General features: G+C 37.9%; 1 protein-coding gene across 2 annotated transcripts; it reads left to right on the top strand.

Moving 5' to 3' along the window:
• The first annotated feature begins 1,601 nt into the window (after nt 1–1,601).
• On the top strand, nt 1,602–17,032 carry LOC116210081 (GDSL esterase/lipase 1-like). 2 transcript variants are annotated; one of them, XM_031543891.1, is made up of 5 exons: nt 1,602–1,953; nt 2,054–2,172; nt 2,321–2,551; nt 2,647–2,899; nt 16,517–17,032. In XM_031543891.1, exons 1-5 carry the CDS (start codon nt 1,671–1,673, stop codon nt 16,753–16,755), a joined length of 1,125 nt encoding a protein of 374 aa, XP_031399751.1. In that variant the 5' UTR covers nt 1,602–1,670; the 3' UTR covers nt 16,756–17,032. The 2 variants fall into 2 exon arrangements, with proteins under 2 accessions (XP_031399751.1, XP_031399750.1); XM_031543890.1 differs by lacking the exon at nt 16,517–17,032 and adding an exon at nt 3,320–3,658 and having other exon boundaries at nt 1,607–1,953.
• Nucleotides 17,033–24,115: the final 7,083 nt, after the last annotated feature.

Genomic DNA, 24,115 nt, shown 5'->3' with positions numbered 1-24,115 from the left:
AAACCACGAACTTCACGAAAACATAGATCACAAAAGAGCCAACTGGGATCCTCTACCTGTCAAATTGGGAAGAACTTTGAACATCTTTAGGGCATAAATTACGGTTATTATGTTGCGGTTGCTTGAGAACAATAATTATTGGACGCCCTCATATATTGAACGACAGTTCAGAGAAGAAGCCTAGCTTGAGTCACATGACTAGTCAAACTAAAATCGAATTTCAAGACATATGATGTACTTAGCAAATTCTACTTCACGTGCATAAATTTTACTTCATCTAAAGTTTTTGGTTGAGTAAATAGGTAATTTGGTCCATGACTTTCAACAGTTAATTTAGTTTTTGACTTATTTTTTTTACATCAATTGGATCCTTCACTTTTTGAAATTGCATCAGTTAGGTCTCTCACTTTCCCATTTTGCATCAATCCAGTCCATAAAGATAAGATTGTACATCAAATAGGTCAAAGTAACATCAAGCGGGTCCCTCCAGTTCAGGTTAGCGGCGTTGGCTTAATGGTGTCTAACTGTCATTAAGTTTTGAGGAACCAATTTGATGTGTCAGCTTATATGATGTAATGTTGTTCGGCATTTGAGTATGTGTTATATCAGATAGGTCCCTCCCTTAAATCAGTATATTATTCATTTTCCATTTTCTTTTTCTTTTTTCCTTTTCCATCTAAAAGAAAAAAAAGGAGGAGAACAACAACAACAGTGGGGGAGCTCCGGTAGAGGGCTCCCTCGTTGCGACCTTGCCTAAACCCTACGGCGACCTCACATTGGGGGGAGTTTGCTGGCCGGGGAACACATCCGAGCTCCCAGTACCCTCCGGCGACCTCACCTTTATTGGGGTGTTCCTCTCCCAATGTTCTTCTTCTTCTTCTTCTCCTTCTCTTTCTTTCTTTTCTTTTTTTTCTTTTTAAATTTTGGGTGGAAAAAGGAAAAAAGAAAAAGAAAAATAATAAAGACTTATTTAATATAACGTTAGATCAAAGTGATGTAACAATAACCCCTCATTTAACGGCGTTAGCACTTATAGTTAACAGAATGCCATGGGGACCTAAATGATGTGACAAAAGACCAAAATGGCGTAATCAGAAGATCAAATTGATGCAAGTTTCTTAAGCGAGAGACTCAACTGATATAATAAAGCCCAAATTGATGCAATTTTGTTATGTGGAGGACCTAAATGATGTAACAAGGATCAAATTGATGCAAAAAATAAGTCAGAGACTAAATTGACGTAACCGTCGAAAGTCAAGGACCAAATTGCCTATTTACTGTTTTTGGGTTCTATAAATGGTTGGGTTCATTTTCAATGCAAAAACTTGAGCTGATATTTGGTGGTGGGCAAACTCTTAGACTATGAATTTCTAATTAATATTCCCATATGGGACAACAAATTCTCAACATTTATAATGCGGTCTGCGCCAATATGTGCCCGTACAAATATTAGTCCAGCTAAAGCCACTCCTAATCTCATTAAAAAAAACAATTAAACCCAATCTCTAGTGCATTAACCAGACAATAGAGACTGCCCAACAACTTGCATTACACTGAAAAGGACACCTGACTTATGATTCATGCCATTCGAACTTTGGAGAAGTGAGCAACACAAGTAAGCGATCACACATAAGAGATCTAGAAAAAGAGAGGATTAAGATCATCAACAGATGATGAAAATGTCGATTTCTCTGTCTTCCCATATTTGTCTCTTCACATTATTATGTTCCAGTCTGTTGGTCATCGCAGTCGGCACCGATGCTCAGTTCTCGTGGCACGGAAGTCGGGCTAATGCTCTGTTTATATTCGGGGACTCTATCTTCGATGCCGGAACCAATGACTTCATCAACACCACAACAGATTTCCAGGCTAATTTCTTTCCCTATGGAAAGAGCTTCCTCAGCTATCCCACTGGGAGATTCTCCAACGGCCGTCTGATCCCGGATTTCATCGGTAATACAAAAGCACGGGCTTCATTTTTGTTTTTTATTTCCTTTGTGAAATTATCTAGTTATGAATAATACAAATGCATTTTTTCTTTTGCGGTTGGCAGCTGAGTTTGCAGGACTGCCATTGATTCTTCCATATCTGCATCCCGAGTTTCGGTTTAATGGCGGGGCCAACTTTGCGTCTGGTGGTGGCGGGGCTCTGGTTGAAACTTATGAAGGATTAGTAAGTCCTCTATTCATTTTTAGATCGGACATCATGCGCGTCAAGTTATGGTACGAGATATGGGTTTAGAGAGTTGCAACCGAGTTTTGATTTTCATTCACAAACTGGAGTTACGAATCGGTAAGTGATGTTGATGCTTTTTCATTAGGTGGTGAACCTCAAGACTCAGATGACGCAATTCAAGAAGCTCGAGAAGCAACTGAAGAGGGAATTCGGGGACGAGGAAGCCAGGAAAATTGTATTGGAGGCTGTTTACCTGATCAGCAGTGGAGGCAACGATTACCTCTTTTCTACATCGGCCAACTCAGTTGTGTTTCAGTCCCACTCTCACGAAGAATACGTAGGAATGGTGATCGGAAACGTCACCACGGTAGTCAAGGTAAACTCTTTCCATTCCTTCATTCTTTTTGGCTTTTATCTGAGCCGGACAATCGGTTGAACTCAGCTCACAAGGTCCGTAATGCGGTGTTTCAGGATATACATAGCAGAGGAGGACAGAAATTCGGATTTGTAAACATGGGGCCGCTCGGCTGCGTTCCACATACGAGAGCTCTAGCAGGAAGTTCAGGTGCTTGCTTCGGTGAACTCAATGAGCTACTAAAGCTCCATAACAGAGCTCTTCCGAAAGCCCTCGAGAAGCTGGCGGACGAACTAGATGGATTCAAGTACTCGATCTTCGACCATTTCAATGCTGGCATGCAGAGGATTAACAACCCTTCCAAATTCGGTAAGTCAACCCAGAAAACAGATCAAGATGGCAACTACTGATTTATCTGAAAAGTTAAACCCGTCAATGAGTACATGCGGGATGCACTTATTTACTTTGCTTAAGCTTATCGGCTTCAGCCCCGAAACCATTTATTATGAATAAACACATTCCAGTGCGGGCAGAATGAATAGAGATACAACGTAGAAACTCAAGAGTCGATAATTTGGATTAGCTAATAGGGCGCGACGAAACTAATCTAGGCTATGTTCCTCTGGCATGTTAGGAGTGACCGACTTACCTGAACACGGCCCTCGTACTAATATTATCATACTTGACGACATACTCGCTCTTTATCGGTAGTAGAAGTAGTAACATACTTGATATGCTAAACACTGAAGTTTTGATTCCATGATTTATCGGCCGGTTGTATTTATGAAGGTTTCAAGGAAGGCAAGATGGCGTGTTGCGGGTCAGGTCTGTATCGAGGGAACTACAGCTGCGGAGGGAAGAGAGGCGAGACAGACTACGAACTGTGTAAGGATCCCTCCGAGTATGTCACCTTTGATGCCTTTCATCCCTCCGAGAGGACTCATCGGCAATTCGCGGAGTTGATGTGGAGTGGACGTCCCCCTACAACGGGTCCTTATAACTTACGAGCACTGTTTAACCTGCACAAGCAAAATTATATCTGGACTTTCCTGAGATAGGTATTGAAAAATGTGTAAAATTGATTATGGAGTCCTCTAATAAAAAGATAAAGTCGATTATTCGGGTTCATTTGCTTTCCAAGCCCACTGATGAGATTCATTTAACTAATTATCGTACCTGAATATCTCACAAGCCCACTGAACTGATAATCGAACCGAAAAACAAAAAGTTAAATCGAACCATCCTGCGGCATTGTATTGAACCAAAAAGATAGAACCTCATTGAACCAGTCTAATTCAGTACAAAAAGCAGTTCAATTAACGACTTACTATCTTCAATTCGGTTAACCACATATGGTTCACCCAAACTTAATCACTTTAATTAAAATTAATATTCCAAAAATTAAAAATACTGAAGTAAATGAAATAAAATTCACTAAAATAATTAAAAATTTTTAATTGAAAGAAACTGAAAAAAATAAAACAATAGAATCCACTAAAATTTCTTTAATTTGTTTTTCGACTCTTGAAAATTGCATCCGGCTGAACTGAATTGATTTATTCTAATGTAGGTTTTGATATAATTGTTTGAAAATCTGGTTAACCACTTAATTGAATCGAAAAATTTGTTATTCGGTTTTTTCCTCATAAAATGATTATTCTTCAAAAATTTACCCCCACCCGAATTCAACCATAACCACCCCTAGTTGGGAGCATTTTCTTTAAATTTGAGTCTTTATCGAGGGTGTTGTGCAGTTTAACTACTGTACCATACCCATCGGTTTCCCATCTATTTTTATATAGTCTCCAATTCTAAAGCAATTTTCTTGTTGCCTCAAGTACAAATTAATTATGGAGACGCTTAGAAATCAAAGTCACGCATATACCTATCTCAAAAAAAAAAAAGAAAAAAAAGAAGAATATCATGCAAAAATTGGACTTGCCTCCATAATATTGCCATTTTTATATAATAGCTCCTTTTTGCGTGCATTGCTTTCCACACGAACAACATGGTGTCGCAGTTAATTCGGCAGTATAGATTGTTCTGTGTTAAGAAGATTGGCATGTCGTGTAAAAGTTGTCAACTCAATAAAAGCTCGAAATTCTCATTCACTTAAAAAAAAAAAGTTCTAAATTATCCATTTCGTGATATAAACTAGACTGCAAACCGCGCAATACTGCGAGCCAAAAAAACTTTTTCGACAATATTTTGATTTAGCATATTAATTTGTGTAAACAACTGAAAAGTAATTATAAGACTACTTACGTGCAAAACTTATGAATTCTCGATTGTTAATAAATGATCTAGATTTCCTAAATGATTATACAGATTATTACATCATGTAGTATAAAAGCTATCATTTCTTCCCGCTAACTATAATTTGAATTTTCAATTTAATAATTCAGCTCCTGTTGGACATAAATTTTTTTATTAAAAGATGTCATATTTGATAATGAATGATCATGATACATTGTCTAGTAAATTTTAGGGATTTAGATTTGATTTTATATTAGAATCATGCCAATTGGAGTATTACTTAGATTTTATATTCTTTTTCCCCTTACCGCTTAGCCTGTAAATGGCTAAGTCCATCCATTATAATCCTTAATTCAATACAGCCAAATTATATTTTCTACTCTCATGAGTTCGCACCGAGGACACGACATATAAAGTCCTATCTGCTTCCTCCCTTCCCCTGATATATAAAATTTTTCTTCCACAAAATACTCTCTCTCACTCTCTTTATACATTCTCCCACGCCGATTAGAGCGTGATTAGAGCAATTAGATGCTCAAATTGCGCAAAAAATCGGTTTTCTTGTATGGATTCTCCCGTCATGGGAGCAGCTAGAGATGACATTGGAACTCATCAAAGCCGTAAGTTACCGGAGTTTACACCAGTAGCCATAACCAAGGTCTTAACCACATGAACTAGTGGCCTTCCCCATACGTACAGAGTCCTACGGAAAGCTTGAGAGCGATTAACACAAGGTAGTAAAAGCTCGACAATGGAGCTCATTCTGTAGCACCATGAAAGTTCAAGACTGTCTTAGAGTGGTTCGAGTACTCGAATTTTCGACTTCTTGGATGTTCTCCTCGATAAGAATTCAGAACCCACCAAAATAGGGGAAGTCACAACAGCATACTGGAAGGATTGTTGAATCCTACATAGACAAGAGGATTCAAGTATTTGACGTTGCAGTAGGTAAAGTTTCCTTTTCTATTGCCTACTTAATAAATGACCAATAGTTTGAAGTACTTTCATTTTTGTTCGAAAACGACATGTATTGATTAGTTTCAAATTGATGGGTTCCTCCCACTTTCTGATAAGGAAATCAAAGAGTTTTTTTTTTTTTCCCAAGTGGAAACGGGGCAAAAGCCTTAAATAGCAATTAAATAGGAACAAGACAAAGTATGAAGGCCCCTGAAATATTGCTTAATAGAAGTGGTAAGACCCCATTAGGAGCTTAATGGAGAACATGAGTGCCCAAAAAGAAGTTGATGCGGCAGACGACCTGGCAAGTCGGTACTTGGAGAAAAATAAGTTCTGACGACCCTATCTTGAAGGAAACGGCCTCCAGAGCAAAACTCACAGCCTATGGCTGTGAAAAGACGAGATGTTGGCCGAATTCGGTCATTTAGGGCCTCAAACGGGCATTTTTATGTTATTTAGGCGTTTTTATAATTTTAGCAAAAGTTTATGTCTTTTGTGCAATTTAGGCATTTTTAATTCTATTTAAGTGATGTAAACCCTAGGGTTGAACAGTAGAGAGTCGTCTTTTCAGATTATCAATAAAATTCAGAGCTTTCTTGCTTTGTCCAATCTCGGATCGATTCGAGTTTGATGCCTATTTCCTGGTATTCGTAGAATCAACAGGTATAGAAGGTCGTAGTTCCGGTATTCGTGCGCGAATCAACGGGTCTGTGACGGTTACTCGCGTTGTACGCTGCGTCAGTTGGTATCAGAGCCAGGTTCGTTCTTGGATCAACGATGCCGCCCAGGAGGAGGGATCGTGTGGAAGATGTTCATGACCGTGAAAATCTGCGATATCTAGAGCAGAGGCTAGATCAGCTGGATTAGAGGATGGATCAGAGGATGGATCGTATGATGGAGCAGTTCACACAGCAGATGGCTGCACTTTTGGAGAATCAGAATCGGAGAAACCCTAATTCGAATTCTGACCCTGATCGAGAGGAAATCGAGTATGATTCCAATTCTGAAGGGGACGCGACTTTGTTTTCCGAAGAGGATCCATCCGATGAAGCATTTTTTGTAGCGGGAGACGATGGAGAGCCCAAGTTCGACGAGGAGGAGGAGACTGTGACAGGAATTGGGATTGGGGCAGCAGTGACGATAACTAAATCTATCAAGGAATTGGGAGATCTCGGTGAATGTTTGCCAAATCTTGACAATGGGAACCTTGACTGCACCCACTCTGGACCACGTTCAGCTTTTGATAGCAATGTCGTTTATCAGTTTGAGATAATGGAATATATTCTTGATTTTGACTTCGATGGGCATGGGGAAAATCATGCTGTTGATTTTATCACTAGACTCCTAGGGCGAATTCGAGGGTGAATTCTCTCCACCCATGAGAGAATGATGCGGCAGACGACCTGGCAAGTCGGTACTTGGAGAAAAATAGGTTTTGACGACCCTATCTCGAAGGAAACGGCATCCGGAGCAATACTCATAGACTTTGGCTGTGAAAAGACGAGATTTTGGCCGAACTCGGTCGTTTAGGGCCTCAAACGGGCATTTTTATGTTATTTAGGCGTTTTTATAATTTTAGGAAAAATTTATGTCTTTTGTGCAATTTAGGCATTTTTAATTCTACTTAAGTGATGTAAACCCTAGGGTCGAACAGTAGAGAGTCATCTTTTCAGATTATCAATAAAATTCAGAGTTTTCTTACTTTGTCCAATCTCGGATCGATTCGAGTTTGATACATATTTCCTGGTATTCGTATAATCAACAGGTATATAAGGTCGTAATTCCGATATTCGTACGCGAATCAACGGATCTGTGACGGTTACTCGCGTTGTACGCTGCGTCAGTTGGTATTAGAGCCAGGTTCGTTCTTGGATCAACGATGCCGCCCAGGAGGAGGGATCGTGTGGAAGATGTTCATGACCGTGAAAATCTGCGATATCTGGAGCAGAGGCTAGATCAGCTGGATCAGAGGATGGAGTAGAGGATGGATCGTATAATGGAGCAGTTCACACAATAGATGACTGCACTTTTGGAGAATCAGAATCGGAGAAACCCTAATCCGAATTCTAACCCTGATCGAGAGGAAATCGAGTATGATTCCAATTCTGAAGGGGACGCGACTTTGTTTTCCGAAGAGGATCCATCCGATGAAGCATTTTTTGTAGCGGGAGGCGATGGAGAGCCCAAGTTCGTCCAGGAGGAGGAGACTGTGACAGGAATTGGGATTGGGGCAGCAGTGATGATAACTAAATCCATCAAGGAATTGCGGGATCTCGGTGAATGTTTACCAAATCTTGACAGTGGGAACCTTGACTGCACCCGCTCTGGACCACGTTCAGCTTTTGATAGCAATGTCATTTATCAGTTTGAGATGATGGAATATATTCTTGATTTTGACTTCGATGGGCATGGGGAAAATCATGCTGTTGATTTTATCTCTAGACTCCTAGGGCGAATTCGAGGGCGAATTCTCTCCACCCATGAGAGAATGATGCGGCAGATGACCTGGCAAGTCGGTACTTGGAGAAAAATAGGTTCTGACGATCCTATCTCGAAGGAAACGACCTCCAGAGCAAAACTCACAGTCTTTAGCTGTGAAAAGACGAGATTTTGGCCGAACTCGGTCGTTTAGGGCCTCAAACGGGCATTTTTATGTTATTTAGGCGTTTTTATAATTTTAGGAAAAGTTTATGTCTTTTGTGCAATTTAGGCATTTTTAATTCTACTTAAGTGATGTAAACCCTAGGGTTGAACAGTAGAGAGTCGTCTTTTCAGATTATCAATAAAATTCAGAGTTTTCTTATTTTGTCCAATCTCGGATCGATTCAAGTTTGATGCCTATTTCCTGGTATTCGTAGAATCAACAGGTATAGAAGGTCGTAGTTCCGGTATTCGTGCGCGAATCAACGGGTCTGTGACGGTTACTCGCGTTTTGGCCGTCACATAAAACTCATAGTAATTGGAGATAGTCGTTGCCTCCGATGATGAATTGGTAGACAGCTTGGCCCAAAGTCTCTCCGTGCTCTAGCGGGACCTAATGTTGCATTCAGTCTTCCCGCCATTTCCTTAAATTGGCTCACTTGCTCCTTAAGATTGATCTAACAAAAGAGTGAAAAAAAGAGAGAGAGAGAGAGAAAACCTGAAAGACGAGAAATGAATGTGCTCTTACATACAGTAGAAGAGGATTCAAGTAATTTTATTTGTGATATACGCTTACTGATTTTAAGTATGTTTCACTATCTGAGTCGAGAACACTTGCTCCGACAGAGGCGAAGTTAGCTCCATAAGAGAAGTCTACCTCAGGTTGCAGTGATTGGCATATTCTGCTGCAAACATGAATTTTTTTCGGTTACATCAGCAAACATGAATTTAGTTATAATTGTAAGTTCCAACTCTTCTAAGTGTGTTTGTCTGTACATATATATATATATATATATCTTTCATAAGTTAAAGTGGCTTCTGAATTTTAAATTACTTAAGATTATCGATTAAATTCCAAGCATCAGCTCAATATTTGGTCTGCGAAATATTTGAATATGAAAGGACAAATAGAAAGGTACGGTAATTACCAATGAAATCAGGGACAACCCGTCCATTGCATATTCTTCCCGTGACATTAGGGAAGAAGGTGAACCCATATGGGTACTTGCATGCGGGATCATCTGTTTCAATGTACTTATTGTTACCTGCACTGAATAGAGAATCCCAAAGACGAACAACAATCTTAGAATGACACTCCGCCTTGCTCGTCATCTGCCTCTCCACTGTTTTTACGGAGTGAACACATAAGATAACTACAGATTATAACTCAACTGATGACGAGTTCTTCGGTCTTTTTTTTTTTTTTTTTTTTTATAACTCAGTATCTAGCTCATATGGTTTGAGAGATGTTCTGATTTTTATTCAATTGTACGTTGCTTCTTGTTAAAGTGGTTCTGATCATATCAAGGAAAGAACTGCAATGATCGAAAATCGAGTGCTTACCACTTAGACCCTAGCAATAGTTCACCCCTGCCCATGACAGTAACGCCGGTGGCATTGTTCTTAGATGCATGCTTCCTCCCTGCAAACGAGTCATTGCCCTGCCAATAGATGGATTCGTGTTAGCTTAATTACTTGATTGGAAAAGCGATCGATTTTCCCTTATGAAAACAAAATGCAGCAAACAAATTAATTTGCTAAAAAACTTTGCTTTTATTCCGTATAGTCTTGTCGTGCTGCCATATATATATATATATATGTAGCTGAAGAGTCAAAATCCCAATAGTAAAAAATAAAAAAAAAAAGGAAGAAAAGAAGATGACGTGTCGATCCCGATCTCACCAGAAGTGCATGTGGACTCAGAGAATCACGGGATGTTTGAATGAGGCACAGTTCAGGTTCATCGACTGAGGCACAATCTTGTCGCGGGATAAGCTCATTGTTAGTTTGTTGGCCCTCTCCGGTGCAGCAGATCGTAACTTCCAGGAAGGCAAGATATAATAAGAAATGAACATGGCACACTGCGGAGATTGTAGTTGCCATGATCACATGCACTATGGTTCTGCATATCTGCGACATAATCTTCTCTCTCTCTCTCTCTCTCATTTTTTTCTTTTTTTTTGGTGGAGACGTTATCTTCTCTATAATATAGTTGAGCAGCTCCTGATTTCATGACGGTATGTAGAGATCAGTCGACAGACTGTCGTTCCCTGTTCCCTCACAAAATTTGTTAGGTGAAATGTGAAGTAAGCACACCTACTCACATCATAATCAATGCATTTGCATGATCATGTGCATATATCTCTTACGAGGTGCGCATCTAATCGATCTAGGAAATATATTTGCAATTATATTTAGTTGAAAACTAATTAAGGTGGTAAATTATGAGACAAAAGGAATATATAATTCTTTCTGGGGCAATAAATTTGTTAAAAAAAGGACCAATTTTCTGAATGTTGGCTGTCGACAACATGTAGTCCGAGATTACATGTTGCATAGACACAAGCTAACGCTCTGCTTCTTCCACTTCAAGAAACTTCCATTTTAAATTCTAAGGCAAAGGAAAAATGCGTTGTAAATCATCAAATTTTGATGGAAAATCTCAAATTTCGAACATAAAAGATATGTTGTTATTTGTCTGTACGTAAATTGTCTAATATGAGATACTATATAAATCTCGTACTACCAGAAGTGTGACGAAAATTTGAATTTTTGAAATGTGCTTTTAAATTTTTTTATGGAATTTGTGGTAAGAAAGTCTTTGAACAAATAATGACACGGATCTTGTTTAACTTCTCGACAAAGCTTTGACCAAGAGAAGCTCAAGCTATCTTGGCTCAAACCCATGAAAATTAAAACAAAGAATAAGTCCGGGTTCAATTTGAATGGCGGCCCAAGCCCGCGAAGCCACCCGACCTGAGACGCAGAATTGGAAGCATTAAAGAGGGTAGATGGACAGCTGCACCGGAAGAAGAATGAATAAGTGGTATTTGACTCAACTAAGACTTAAGTAATTTTCTAAAAGCAATATCAAATTCGGACATGTTGCCCTTATATAAAACAGCATACAAACTTGTAAAACAAGATAACTTCCAAGTCAAATTCCCAATAAATGCTACCTCCCAAATATTTTAAGACACAAAAATAATAAATAAGAATAACTACTAAATACTTAGACCATGTTTGATTTTGGAGTTTTTTTTTTATTATACTCCACTTAAACTCAACTTATTTTCAATTCAACAACAAAATTATTACTTTTTTTTTTCAATTTTTTATCTTAACTACTATTTAATTCAATTTTTAACACTAAATTCTCTCAACTACTCATTGTTTTTTTTCACTTTTTCTCATAATTCAATATAATAATTACTTTTTTATTTTCTCCCTCCACCTTATTATTACAATCCAATTAAATATATATATATATATATATATATAGTTGGAAACTCAACTTCATTTCCAAACAAGGCCTGTTGTGAACTTATTGATGCGGCAGAAGACGTGGCAAATCGGTACTTTGAGCAAAATAGGTTTTGACGACCATGTTTAGAGAGAAACGGCCTCCGGAGCACAACTCACGGCCTATGGCCATGAAAAGACGAGATTTAAGCCGAATTTCATCGTTTATAGCCTCAAATGGGTATTTTTATGTTATTGGGAAGTTTTTGTAATTTTAGGAAAAGTTTATGTCTTTCGTATAATTTAGGCGTTTTAATTCCTATTTAAGTATTGTAAAATCCTAGGGTTTAACAGTTGTCTTTTTGATCATTCAATAAAGTTTAGAGCTACTGTGCTCTTTGCCAATTCTCGGATTTTATTCAAGTTGGATGCCAATTTCTTAGGAATTCGAAGAATCAATAGGTATTGAATGCATAGTTGTTAGAATCATGATTCGAATCGTACAATCATATATGATTCTACAATTCCAGGGCAGGGCTACGATTCCGATTCCAACGGGTGGATCAGAAATAGCTGAATCGAAATGGAATCGCAATTCGGGTCGGTGAATCGTGGAATCAGTCCGACCCAGACGATTCCACAATTCGGCCCAAAGCCCGCAAAATTAGCCGGCCCATTCACCATGTCGGGTCGGATTTCGGTCCTCCCCCTTCTCTGATATGCTCGAGAACTTCACAGAACAACTCATCTGATGATTCTGATCTTCAGCCCTAATTGGAGAAGAACAAGATCCACCTGATTCGTCCCGATTCCCCGCAAATCACCGATCTTGAGCGCTGAGAGGACCCAAACAGAGACTGTGGCGATGATGATGGCAGAAGAAGCGGCGGCACCAACACTGAGCTGGGGTCGAGCAGAGAACACCAGAAAGATCGGATTTTGACAGCAAATTCTAAAGCCCCGATTGAGATTCCGACGAGGGGAGTGAGACAGAACTGAGGATTTTGGGTGAGAGATGAGCTGAGAGGAAGAAGGGGGGAAGGGCAAGAACTGAGACACATAGAAAAAGAGAGAGAAGGGGGGAGAGAGAGAGAGACGGAGGCCATAAGTCTTTTTGGTTTTTCTTTTTCTTAAATGAACTTTTTCTATGTTTTTCTTTCTCTCCAGCTCTAGCGGAGAGAGGTCAAGGTGGATCTTATTTTTCTTTTTCAGATGAGTTTGATGTTTTGTACAATGATGTTGTTGGTAAAGATGAAGATTTGGATGAGATTTGACATTTTATGCTATTTTTTATTTACTCGTTTATTTTGAGAATTTGAATTATGATTTGAACCTTGAATTTTGATAATTTCTAGCGATGTCTTGTGTTTTTATGACTTATTGTTAGTTTGTTGGTTTGTGATTTTTTTTGAATGAGCAATGATTGATTTTTTTTAGGAAAGTATGCTACACACACACATATATATATATGCTGTTTTTTTAATTACAGGTAGAATCTTATGATTCACGATTCTAATCACGATTCACGATTCTAACAACCTTGATTGAAGGTCGTAGTTCCGGTATTCCACGGAATCAACGGGTCTGTGATATGTTGTTTGCGTTTATGTTGCGTCAGTTAATATTAGAGACATGTTAGGAATCATATTCGCTGGCGCATTGATTTACGCGTCAAGTCAACCGACGGAATCAACATCTGCCAATGAGAAGTTTCAATTTCATGCCAGCATATCACGTCGAAGACATATCATATGATAAAGCCAATCCAGTTTTCGATATATATCCAGATGAAGATCAAGAAGAAGTTACAGAATTTGTATTTGATGATCAAGGAAAACCAACGTTCGTTGTCAACAAATCCATATTAAAGGATATTAGAGGTGATAAACCATTTCATTATTGTGCTCAGATTAAAGATATTCTAGATGAAGAAATTTCCAATGCAAAGAAAGATGCATGGATGCTTACGGTGTCAATTTCGGAGGTTATTCAGTTGCCAAAATTGGTCGAAATGCACGTGACTCGATCAAGAAAGCAAAAATTCAGTGAAAGTGTTTATTGGCTAAGAGGTGTGCGGAATTTTATGTACGAAGAATTAAGAGAAAGAGTTCGCAAAGAGACGAAGGCATTCAAGTAACAAATGAGAAAGCAGAAGAAACATATTAATCTCTCTATTCATGAAGATCAATGTGATAGCTCATACGATGATGATTCGAGGGCGAATTCTCTCCACTCATGGGAGAATGATGCAGTAGAAGGTGTGACAAATCGGTACCTCGAGAAAAAAAGGTTATGACGGCCATATTTCTAGGAAAACGGCCTCCGGAGCACAACTCACGGCCTTTGGCAGTGAAAATATAAGATTTAGGCCGAATTCCATCGTTTATGACCCTCAAACGAGCATTTTTATGTTATTTGGGCGTTTTTGTAATTTTAGGAAAAGTTTATGTCTTTCATGTAATTTAAGCTTTTTAATTTCTATTTAAGCATGTAAAACACTAGGGTTTAACAGTTGTCTTTTTGATCATTCAATAAAGTTTGGATTTACTGTGCTTTTTGGCCATTCTCGGATTTGATTGGAGTTGTATGTCAATTTCCTAGGAATTTTAAGTATCAATAGGGATTGAATATCGTAGTTCCGGTATTCTGCGGAATCAACGGGTTTGTGATAGTTTGTTCGCGTTTACGCTGCATCACTTATCCTCGCTCCAAAACCAAAAAAAATTGAATTTGGTTTTCGTTGGTGTGACTAATTTTTTTTTAAAGACAAAAAGGAGTTATTAGCAGTCAATTATATAGAAAAGTCAATGTTGGAGGCAGGACTTAATATTTTCAAAATTTTGTCTTATTAAGTATAATTGTTTAATTGTATGACATACCCTCTTACATCTCGTACTTCTTATTCCTCCTTTTCTTTATGGTAATTTGTACTTCTTATTCAATTCTTAAGACTGAATACTTCAAATTAATATGATTTTCCGTTTTGAACTTTGAGAATAGGAAAACACTATATATATCGACACCAGAGACTAAGAAGATAACATACTTTCCATTATAAGAAAACATAGTCTGATACGACCAGATGAGCGACCAGAACATGTCAATTCCTACACATTTCCTTGCAATGCTCGTGGCTGTACTTGTTGGTCATGCAAGCTGCAGTGCCCCAATCTGGTAGCCAGAGAACGGGGCTGCGCTGTTCATCTTCGGGGACTCTCTGTTTGATTCTGGAAACAATAATTTCATCAACACTACATCACGGTTCCGGTCAAATTTCTATCCTTACGGAGAGAGCTTCTTCCACCATCCAACTGGAAGATTTTCTGATGGCTTTATCATACCTGATTTTATAGGTAAATGTCTACACTTGATTTTTATGTAAAAATTTGTATTTTGGTGCAAGAGCGCTTTAATTAATTTTTCATTCTTTCTGGGTCCGTAGCTAAGCATGCAGGACTTCCATTGATTCCTCCATACCTGAAGCCCGGAAAGTACGAGTTTATGGAAGGGGCAAACTTTGCATCTGCTGGTTCGGGTGCTGTCAATGAAACTCATTCTGGATTTGTAAGTCTTTGCACATCTTTTGTTCCAACAGAATCAATCACATGGCGAATGCCTCTGCACAGAGTTTAGTGCCGATATTGCAGAGAGAACAATCTGTTGAGTTATGGAGCCTGAAGTACTATGAATTCGGATCGAGATCGGCCCATTGGGAATGTAATTAGGGTTTGTTCCCTTTAAAACAACAGTTTATATCTCTTGTAACCCTAACTCAAAATAGTGGATATACCTAGCTTGGCGGCGCCCTCAGACGTGCTCAGAATTCCTGACGAACTGGGTAATCAATTCCGCGTGTCATTTTTGCTTTTTCGTTCATATTGTCTTCTACTATCGTACATCAGTCGCAACACAATCCAGTTTTCTGTCATCGTAAATAATCATGTGGAAGAAAAAGTTCAACTCGCGGTTTCGTTCGATCCCTTTGTATAACAAACCAAACGGCCCTTCTGTTATCTTGACTATGTTCTAATATTCGAGTATTTTTATATCTCCTATAGGTGGTTGACCTGAAGTTGCAGCTAAGGCAATTCGAGCAAATGGAGAAGCAGTTGAAGGAGAATTTTGGGCAAGAAATGACTGAGAAAATATTAGTGAGAGCAGTTTATCTGATCAGCATCGGAAGCAATGATTACATCTCCCCTTTCCTTGCGAATTCCACTCTGTTCCATTCCCAGTCTCACGAACAGTACGTGGCAATGGTGATTGGGAATCTTACGTCAGTGATCAAAGTAAATATGTCCATCTCAACGATACTTTTCAATTTAGATTCAGTCTTCTGTAAATGCTGCTTTTGTCTGATAACTGGATAAGGAAGTTTCCATTTTTGTTTTTCGGATCAATAGGGTATATATAGCAAAGGAGGAAGAAAATTTGGATTCGTTAACTTAGGGCCACTTGGTTGCTTTCCCCTTGTGAGAGCCCTAGCAGGAACCGCAGGGTCTTGCTCGAAGGAACTTAACAAGCTAGTGAAGCGCCACAATGGAGCTCTTAAGAAAGCTCTCCAGAAGATAGGGAGCGAGCTAGACGAATTCAAGTACTCAAATTTTCACATTTTTGATGTTCTCATGGAAAATATCGACAATCCTTCCAAATTCGGTAAGTGTCTTGACTAGTACTATCTAGCCTATTGTGCGGGTCTCTCTGCATGCTAACTTGTTATATTGCCTGCTTTGAGGGTTTGATCCTAGATAAACATGGCTACTCCAATGAAATTTTTCTACAGAAATGACAAATCTTTTCACATGATTCAATTAGTTTTGCTCAAAAGTTAGTATAGCAGAAAAGGAGCAACACAACTAGGTAAATCTTCAAAAAGTGTTCAATGTGAAGGTTTCAAGGAAGGCAAGCAGGCATGCTGTGGGTCAGGTCCCTACAGAGGGAGGTCAAGCTGCGGGGGGAAGAATGGAGAGACGGAGTATGAACTGTGTGCTGATCCCTCTGAGTATGTCTTCTTCGACTCCGGTCATCCCCCAGAGAGGGCCAACCAGCAATATGCTGAATTGATGTGGAGAGGAAGCGCCAGGGTAACTGGGCCGTACAATTTGGAGAAGCTGTTTAAGCGTACATAGACAAAAGAAGTACGTATTCATTTTGGCAAGTCGAGAGTCCTACTCTGACTTACAATGAATTAAATAGTGGAATAAGTCGAAAGGCATATCTTGATGAGGTTAGGCAAGTTTTTCATTTTAGGAATAATAAAGACATCAATGTTGCTTGATCAATCTGTTAGTTGATGGATTCGCCATCTCTTATGTAGTCTTTGTTTGAAAGGATCAGCATTGTTCAGGATTGAATGAGATAGTCCAAACTATCGTTCACGATTCAACTCCATATGGCAACTAAAACCATTTCTATGATTGTATACCAACCCTATTAATCATATAATCTATGTGAGTCCTACATTTTTTTTCGCTGAATAAAGAGACTAGGTCGGGTTATTAGCCCGCTATGGCTGCCCCAACTAAGGAAATCTACCTTCCACGGAATGTTTCTTTCGCCATAACTCGCTGAGACTTTAGCTCAACTTGGTCACCGCAGCCTCACCAACACACTAGTGAATTAAGTCTAAGTCCCATTGGATCAAGCATTATGGGCCGGCTACCGTCATCTCATAATAAACCCATATAGTGGCGAGCTCTACGTCTGAGGTTCGAACTCGTGATGTTCAAGTGAAGCGCTTGATGCTTAACTACTAGACTATTGTACTGATGGTTATGTGAGTCCTACATGCGTCAATGTACAACAGTGCAGTTTTTGCATCATCTTACTTTTTTCGGGGTTTTCGCATCCGAAAGTTTTCATTTTGGATGTGTTGAATCTTTTTCCATTGGATCAGTCTTCAAAATGCAGACAAGAAAGTAAATTTTCTGCTCTGACATGAACTAAAAGAGAGCAAAGGACAGGAAGAGAATATCAATATTTGTCCAATGGAGTTCATGAAAACCTGATTCCAATTCTTAAATATCAGGCGAGAGTGACTATGGATCTCGGCATTGCGAATTTGATAAAAGATAAGTTTTTTTTTGTGTGGAGTCTGATATTGAAAAACTCAATGGGTCACGACTATTCGAGCCTGGTCCACAGATTAAGGTGTAAAGTTCTCTCAGTTTAAATTTTCTCTTTTCATAAGATTCGAACCTGAAACCTTGTTTATTGAATACTTTGTCTAAAAAAAAGAAGTTCAGGTATATCAAGGATGAATTTATAAAATATTTCTTTAGGTAATAAACAATGATCTCGTCAGGGCAAATCAAATTTGACATAGTATTGCCAAATTCAACTTCATTTCGACATTCGTAAACAAAGAAATAACTAACCTATGAAATAACACTTTCACCCATATATAGCACGGGTATATATGAGGAAATCAATATAGGCACAAAATATTCAGAAAAATTGATTCTGACCCCATTTTATGGTCAGAAATAGCGGGAGATTTCCTTCTTCTTCTTTTTTTTTAATGATATTGTCAAAATTTTTTGGAAAACAAAATATAATATGCATTTACAATAGGTTTGATCTTGGGGAAGAAGGAAGTCCCTCAACTATATAATAGAATAGACATAAATATTCAGAAGATTCGTTGTTTGTTCCAGCTATATGAATACAAATACTTAGCGTGTAGTAGGTAACTCATAGGCAATAAAAATATGTCCAATTATAAGATTATTATTTCCCATATTTTTTTCTTTTTCCCGAGAAAAAGAATTTATGGTCCTTAACCTTTGCCGCTTTTTTTCGTTCTAGTCCTAAACTTTTTTTTCCTATTCTTATCCTTAACCTTCTATGTTTTTGCCACTTTAGTCCTACAGTCATCTTTTCCATTAAAAAAATGTTGACATGGATCCTAAAGCCAATAGGAGAAAGCCATGTGTCATAGAATATTGATTTAATAATTTTTAAAGAAAATTAAAATTTTCGAAGTCTTAAAAAGGAAAAAAAAAAAGAAAAGGAGAAAAAAGAAAGGGGAAGTTCCGCTAAAGAACAATCGAAGGGGGAGGAGGGGATGGGGGTATCGGTTGGCGGACCTAGCCCCATGATCGACCGGGATCTCAAGTCCAAAAACTTATGCTTGAAGACGAAATTGTGGATAAAAAGTTTAGTAAAAAAAACTCTCCTGAAGATAGTCGCTGCAACGGTATGGTAGTTGCCATTGAAAACCAGATGGATCCGCGCTATCGTACAAAGTTTTTTTTTTTCCCCTGTGAAGAAAGAAAATCATGTTAATGAGTGGTAGACAAGGACAAGGTAAATGATATTCCAAAAGTTCTAGGTGGAACATGTAATATTTTTATTAATTAATTTTGATCATGCTGGACTGCTTTAATCCAATTGATTAAAATCATGCCAGATTTTAGAAAGAAATGTTGCTTAATGACAAGCGTACTCAATTAGGAATCGACTAATAAATTTCAGATTTGGATTCTCGCAGTAGAAGCTACATGTACCATTTAAATTCTCGTTTTTCTTTAGTCACTCATAGATGTCTTTGTAACCAAAATAATAATAATAATAATAATCGAGATTTAAATCTAAATGTGATTATGAACTTTAATAGCGAAGAATAATGTTGGCAACTTTATATATTGTTTCAAAAATAATTCAATTGGTACCGTTAAGTTAAATGCAACTGTACACAATCTAGAAAAAGGGGGACAAAAAAAACACTTTTTAATACGCTACTACGTTCTTTCGAGAGATATATATATATATATATATATATATATATATATATATATACTAGTAGAAATGCATGTGCATTGCACGTGATATCTATTGCCCTTTTGAAGTTAGGACCCGTGCTTCTAGGAGTTTCAATTATTCGATAGTACCTGCATACAGATTAGTAGTAAACATACATGGGATCCCGCTATATATTCTTAATTAAAAGAGATGGTGTCACAGACATATATGCTCTATAATGGGCTTCCCCCTATACATGCATGTTACCATACAGATAAGGTTCACTTTTTCAATCAGGTCACACTCATATAAACTTTTCAAAACAAATTTGTTAATAAAAAATTTATGCTCATTAACATAGACTGCTTCAACAACTGCTTGTCTAGCCAGTATAGTACTTGACTCGTGCATAAAAGAAATGAAAAACATATATAAGTAAGGAACTTTAAAGCAAAATTATGATGCTCAATGAAGATGGGAAACTCAGTAGACCTAGAAGCAAATTTAATTCCCTGTCAACTATTACCTATCAAAAAACTACATTAAATGGAAAAAAAAAGACACTCTCCTAATTTTTGCCTAATTTACTATATCAAAATCCAAGCCCTTATGTCTAGACATATAACCGTAAGCGTGAAAGCTTCTTAAGCCTTCCTTATCCTTTGAGATCCTTTTATGTCTCCTCCAGTATTGCTTGGAATCATTTTGTGAAGTAAAAGCTCCAATGCTAATATGTTGTATCACAAAATCGTAGTATTGTTGATCTTCGGTATCGCTGGGACATTTTTCTAAATTTAAGAGAGCATACATTGAAGCCAAAAGCTAGTGAAAGACCATTTCGGGATTCTTATAGGTATAGAGAAAGGGTCAAAAGGTACACATGGGAAAGAGACTTACTGGGAGGGGTAACTTGAAATTAAAAAAAAATTATAAAAACAAAAACGAGCGTTTCATACTTTCTACAGTAGATATATATTTAGAGTGTATGATATAATATATAGATAAAATATTTGTCTAGAGTTATGATACATAGAGTTGGAGGGACATGTATGCATAAGAAAAGAAAAAGTACTATAGGGAAGCATATCCCTTTTTCTTATGCTCATGAAAAGACACCAAGGCATGAGTTATCGATTTATCAAGTTTTGTGATTCATATAGTTGTAGGGGCATGTATGCTATAATAATAAAAGAAAGGTATTGTGGAAAGGCACCTCTTTTCTTACGCTCATGAAAAGACACCATTAAAACCATAAGTCGTGCCTCGTACATGGAATGGTATGATTTCAATTAAAATTTTGTCTAGAATAACTGTAAAGTGTAAATCTAGAATTATGAAACATGGCATCGTACTTTTATATTTGTAAAATAAAATAAAATAAAATAATAGATAGTAATAGGTAATATATATATATATATATATATATATATATACGATAGAATTATAATGGGGCGAAAGGAAGACGTATCAAAGAAAATTGACGGCTATTAAATTGGGGTGAATAGTTTATGGACATAAATTGAGGGGCACGAAAATATAAGGGTATAAGAGAATGGACATGCACCTTTTCTCATACATAAGATGAGGGTAGTTGTGGAATTTTACATAAAATAAAAGGAAAAAATCGAGAAACAAAGTAATATTCGGTATAAAATATAATTTAGTATTTATAAAATATATTTTTATTTATTGTTGCATTTGAAGAGAGGATTTATGGATGCAATTGTGCATTTAGAATGAGGCGATTAGTGTAAAAGGCTTAATTTAGGTGAAAAATACGTGCGGTTATATTTTAGAGGAATGCAATAGTGTGAAACAAGAAGAGATATAGATGCATACTTTTTAAAATTCGAAAGGTATTTTGAAAAAATAAATGTGGAGAAACACAATAGTGAGCTTCACATTTTTTATATAGTGTTCTCCCAAATGGAGACCCTAAGATGTGTAGAGACTGCTCGTGTCTCTTAGCCACCATAAGCGAGAGGTTATTTGATTGCCAACCTAACCAGATGCCTTCGAAGAATCCATTGGCCGAGTCGTTCCAAGCTGAAATCCCCTACCTTCTTGCACGCCTTGTCTGCCATCGTAACACTCACAATGCGGCTCCAACAGCTTGCATTATTACAAAATGACACGAATAATCATGAATTTAATTTCGCATATTCTTAGGTCCACCATAACTTTATTTTTTTCCGTCATAAATTCATACAATTTATTGATGAATTTCACATCTACAGTGGTAGCTAACTCCGTCAAGTTTTTCGTCAATTTAATGACGTGTCGTTGCCACGTGGCAAAGAAAATTTGACTTGGCAGAGGGGACAAAATTGGCACCTCAGAATTTATAATTTCTTCTCAAATTGGGGCAAAATTGTTCACGATTTGGGGACATATTTGCACAGAAAAGGAAAAAATAGTTTTAAAAGGAGGATATAGCGTAATGGTGTACGCCATCGTCCGTTGACTTAGTGGTTGCAGGTTCGATATTTAGTGGGACTATTCGTGCCACTTTATTAGCTATTTGGGAGACCCTCGCAAACACTCTGTATCCAGCCGCCTTCGTCGCCATTCTCGCGCCCGACTCTGTCGCGGCCGCTGCCATGGAACCTCACTTGTCCCACGGCCTGCAGGTAGCGCCCCACCTGCCCCTCGGCCACAGCCTAAGTTCCTTCTCCCCACCCGAGTTCTGTGCCCCATACAACCGCTCATGCCTTTTCGCGCCCTACCGGTCGCGTCTCTTCCTGCCTTTCTGCCCAAACCGCGATTCTTATAAACTCCACGCACATTGACCCCACCAATCTCCCTTTCTCTGCTCTGGCTTCCCAATTTGCTACTCGAATTTTTTCCTGCTTCCATGTGCCGCCCGTAGCCTGTTGAGGAAATGCATCTTACAGTCCTGCTGTTCTCGATAGCGCAACATGCTCTCTGCTCTATAGCGCAGCACGTTTGCGCTTCGGCTTTGGACCAGAGAGGTTAGCTTTCGCCTCCAATGCTTTGTTCTCGCCCCCTACAGGTTGATAAAAACGTCTTTTACAAAGAAAAAGAAATAAAATACCGCTCCTTGCTGCAATTCTATCCAGCGTGCAACAATTTTGGTGAATATGTATTGAAAAAGAATGGCTTCATTTCATATCCTAAAGATGATTAGGATGAGATATGATTCAAGGAAATGCCAAGTCTCTTAAAAGCGAAAAGAGATCAAAATGGTGGTTGCTGACTTAACATGGTTAGTTTATATATTTCAAACGCATTTTCTATATCCCATATCTTCTGATGCCTGATGGCCATGGATTTAGCCTCATTAACTGAATTGAATTTGGTTGATAAACACATGTCCATAAGTTGTCTGAATTTCTTTATCATGCTGTGCAAATTTATTTTATTGCTGTCCGTTCCAAAGGCTTAACTTTGAGCACTTTCCACCAATCTCTTTGGCCCCGCAGTCGCCTCCCGCATGTATAGATTAGACCAATAAAGAGATGAGAATAGCATAAGTCATCAGCCATAAAGTAGAGTCCTCGCCAGCAACGGAAATAATGGAGGTTGGGAAGATAAGGAAATACTCCAATGTCCTCAATAAGCCCCTCAGTAGAAGTTTCCCCTCCCTCTCTCTTTACATGTACATGAGCTCATTTTCTGAATTAAATCATCCTATACCTTTGGATTGCAAATAAGATAGTTCACAGAGCTCTCTTAAATAGATCTCGCTCGTTGGATATAATTTTAATTGACGTTTGATGATGTACCGACTGTATCGTATTATTTTTGTTTGGATCACTGTAGTTCAATGAGTTTGGAATACAAAGAACTGCTTGCTGAATTGTCTTGATTGTCGTGCCGTATTTGGATTATTTTACAAAAGAGTTTATTCATTTTATTTTCGTGGTTTATACCATCTTAAAGAGTTGCTTGCAATTTAGTTGATCGAAAAAATCATGAATTTTCATAGAAAATTAACCACCCAATTATTAAATAATGATAATCAATGCTGATTGGATTGGCTCGATGTTTTTCTTCTTCTTCTTTTTTCGGGTTACATGTTTTTCTTCTTTTAGATATTGCACTTGTGGCTTAATAGTACTGTCTCAATAATCGATTTTTTTTTTATAAGTTTTGTCTAATTAATTGAGAAGGTTTATGTCATGTCCTTCCCAATATTGATTACAACTTTCTTATCATCTGGACAGAGGTCAGCTTAAGTGCATTTCCATTCTTGCTTTCAGAACTTGTTCAGTACAATCAAACACAACTTGAGACCATTGCCGACGTAAAACGAAGGTAGAAATCTTGTTCTTGTATCAATTTAATCTTCTTGTTTCCTTTCTTTCCTTATAGATTACTCTAATGGCTAACAAGAGAGATTGGAACATCAAAATTTGTTGGCAGGTCATTGAGTGCTAATAGAAGCATTATGAATTTCAAAATAACGTATTGTGTTTACCAAGGGAAAGTAAGTTAAAAGCTTCTTAAAAAGTGTATATATGTACTTTAAAGAACATCTCCACTAAGTAGCATTGTGGATTATTACCTCATCGAAATTTCACACCCTTTTCTAATGGATCAGGCTTGAGGATGCAGGCTGTGTAATGGAGGCTCGAGTATTGAAACACAAGGAAAGAGTGGGCTAAACCTCGTCATTTGATTGGATTTGATCGATTGTAGTGCATTATTAATATTTAATGTTGTACCTTGTCTGGACAACCAGAATTTGTGATTCATCATTATCATAGGTTCTTAGGTTTCATT

The sequence above is a fragment of the Punica granatum genome, chromosome 6 (assembly GCF_007655135.1).
Source record: "Punica granatum isolate Tunisia-2019 chromosome 6, ASM765513v2, whole genome shotgun sequence".
NCBI lineage: Eukaryota > Viridiplantae > Streptophyta > Magnoliopsida > Myrtales > Lythraceae > Punica > Punica granatum.
This window is presented reverse-complemented; position numbering and strand designations above follow the sequence as displayed.

Coding starts and splice junctions, on each gene's coding strand:
- LOC116210081 (XM_031543890.1), top strand. CDS start 1,671: ATGATGAAAATGTCGATTTCTCTGTCTTCCCATATTTGTCTCTTCACA. Junction 1,954..2,053: donor TCTGATCCCGGATTTCATCG/GTAATACAAAAG, acceptor TGCGGTTGGCAG/CTGAGTTTGCAGGACTGCCA. Junction 2,552..2,646: donor ACGTCACCACGGTAGTCAAG/GTAAACTCTTTC, acceptor GCGGTGTTTCAG/GATATACATAGCAGAGGAGG.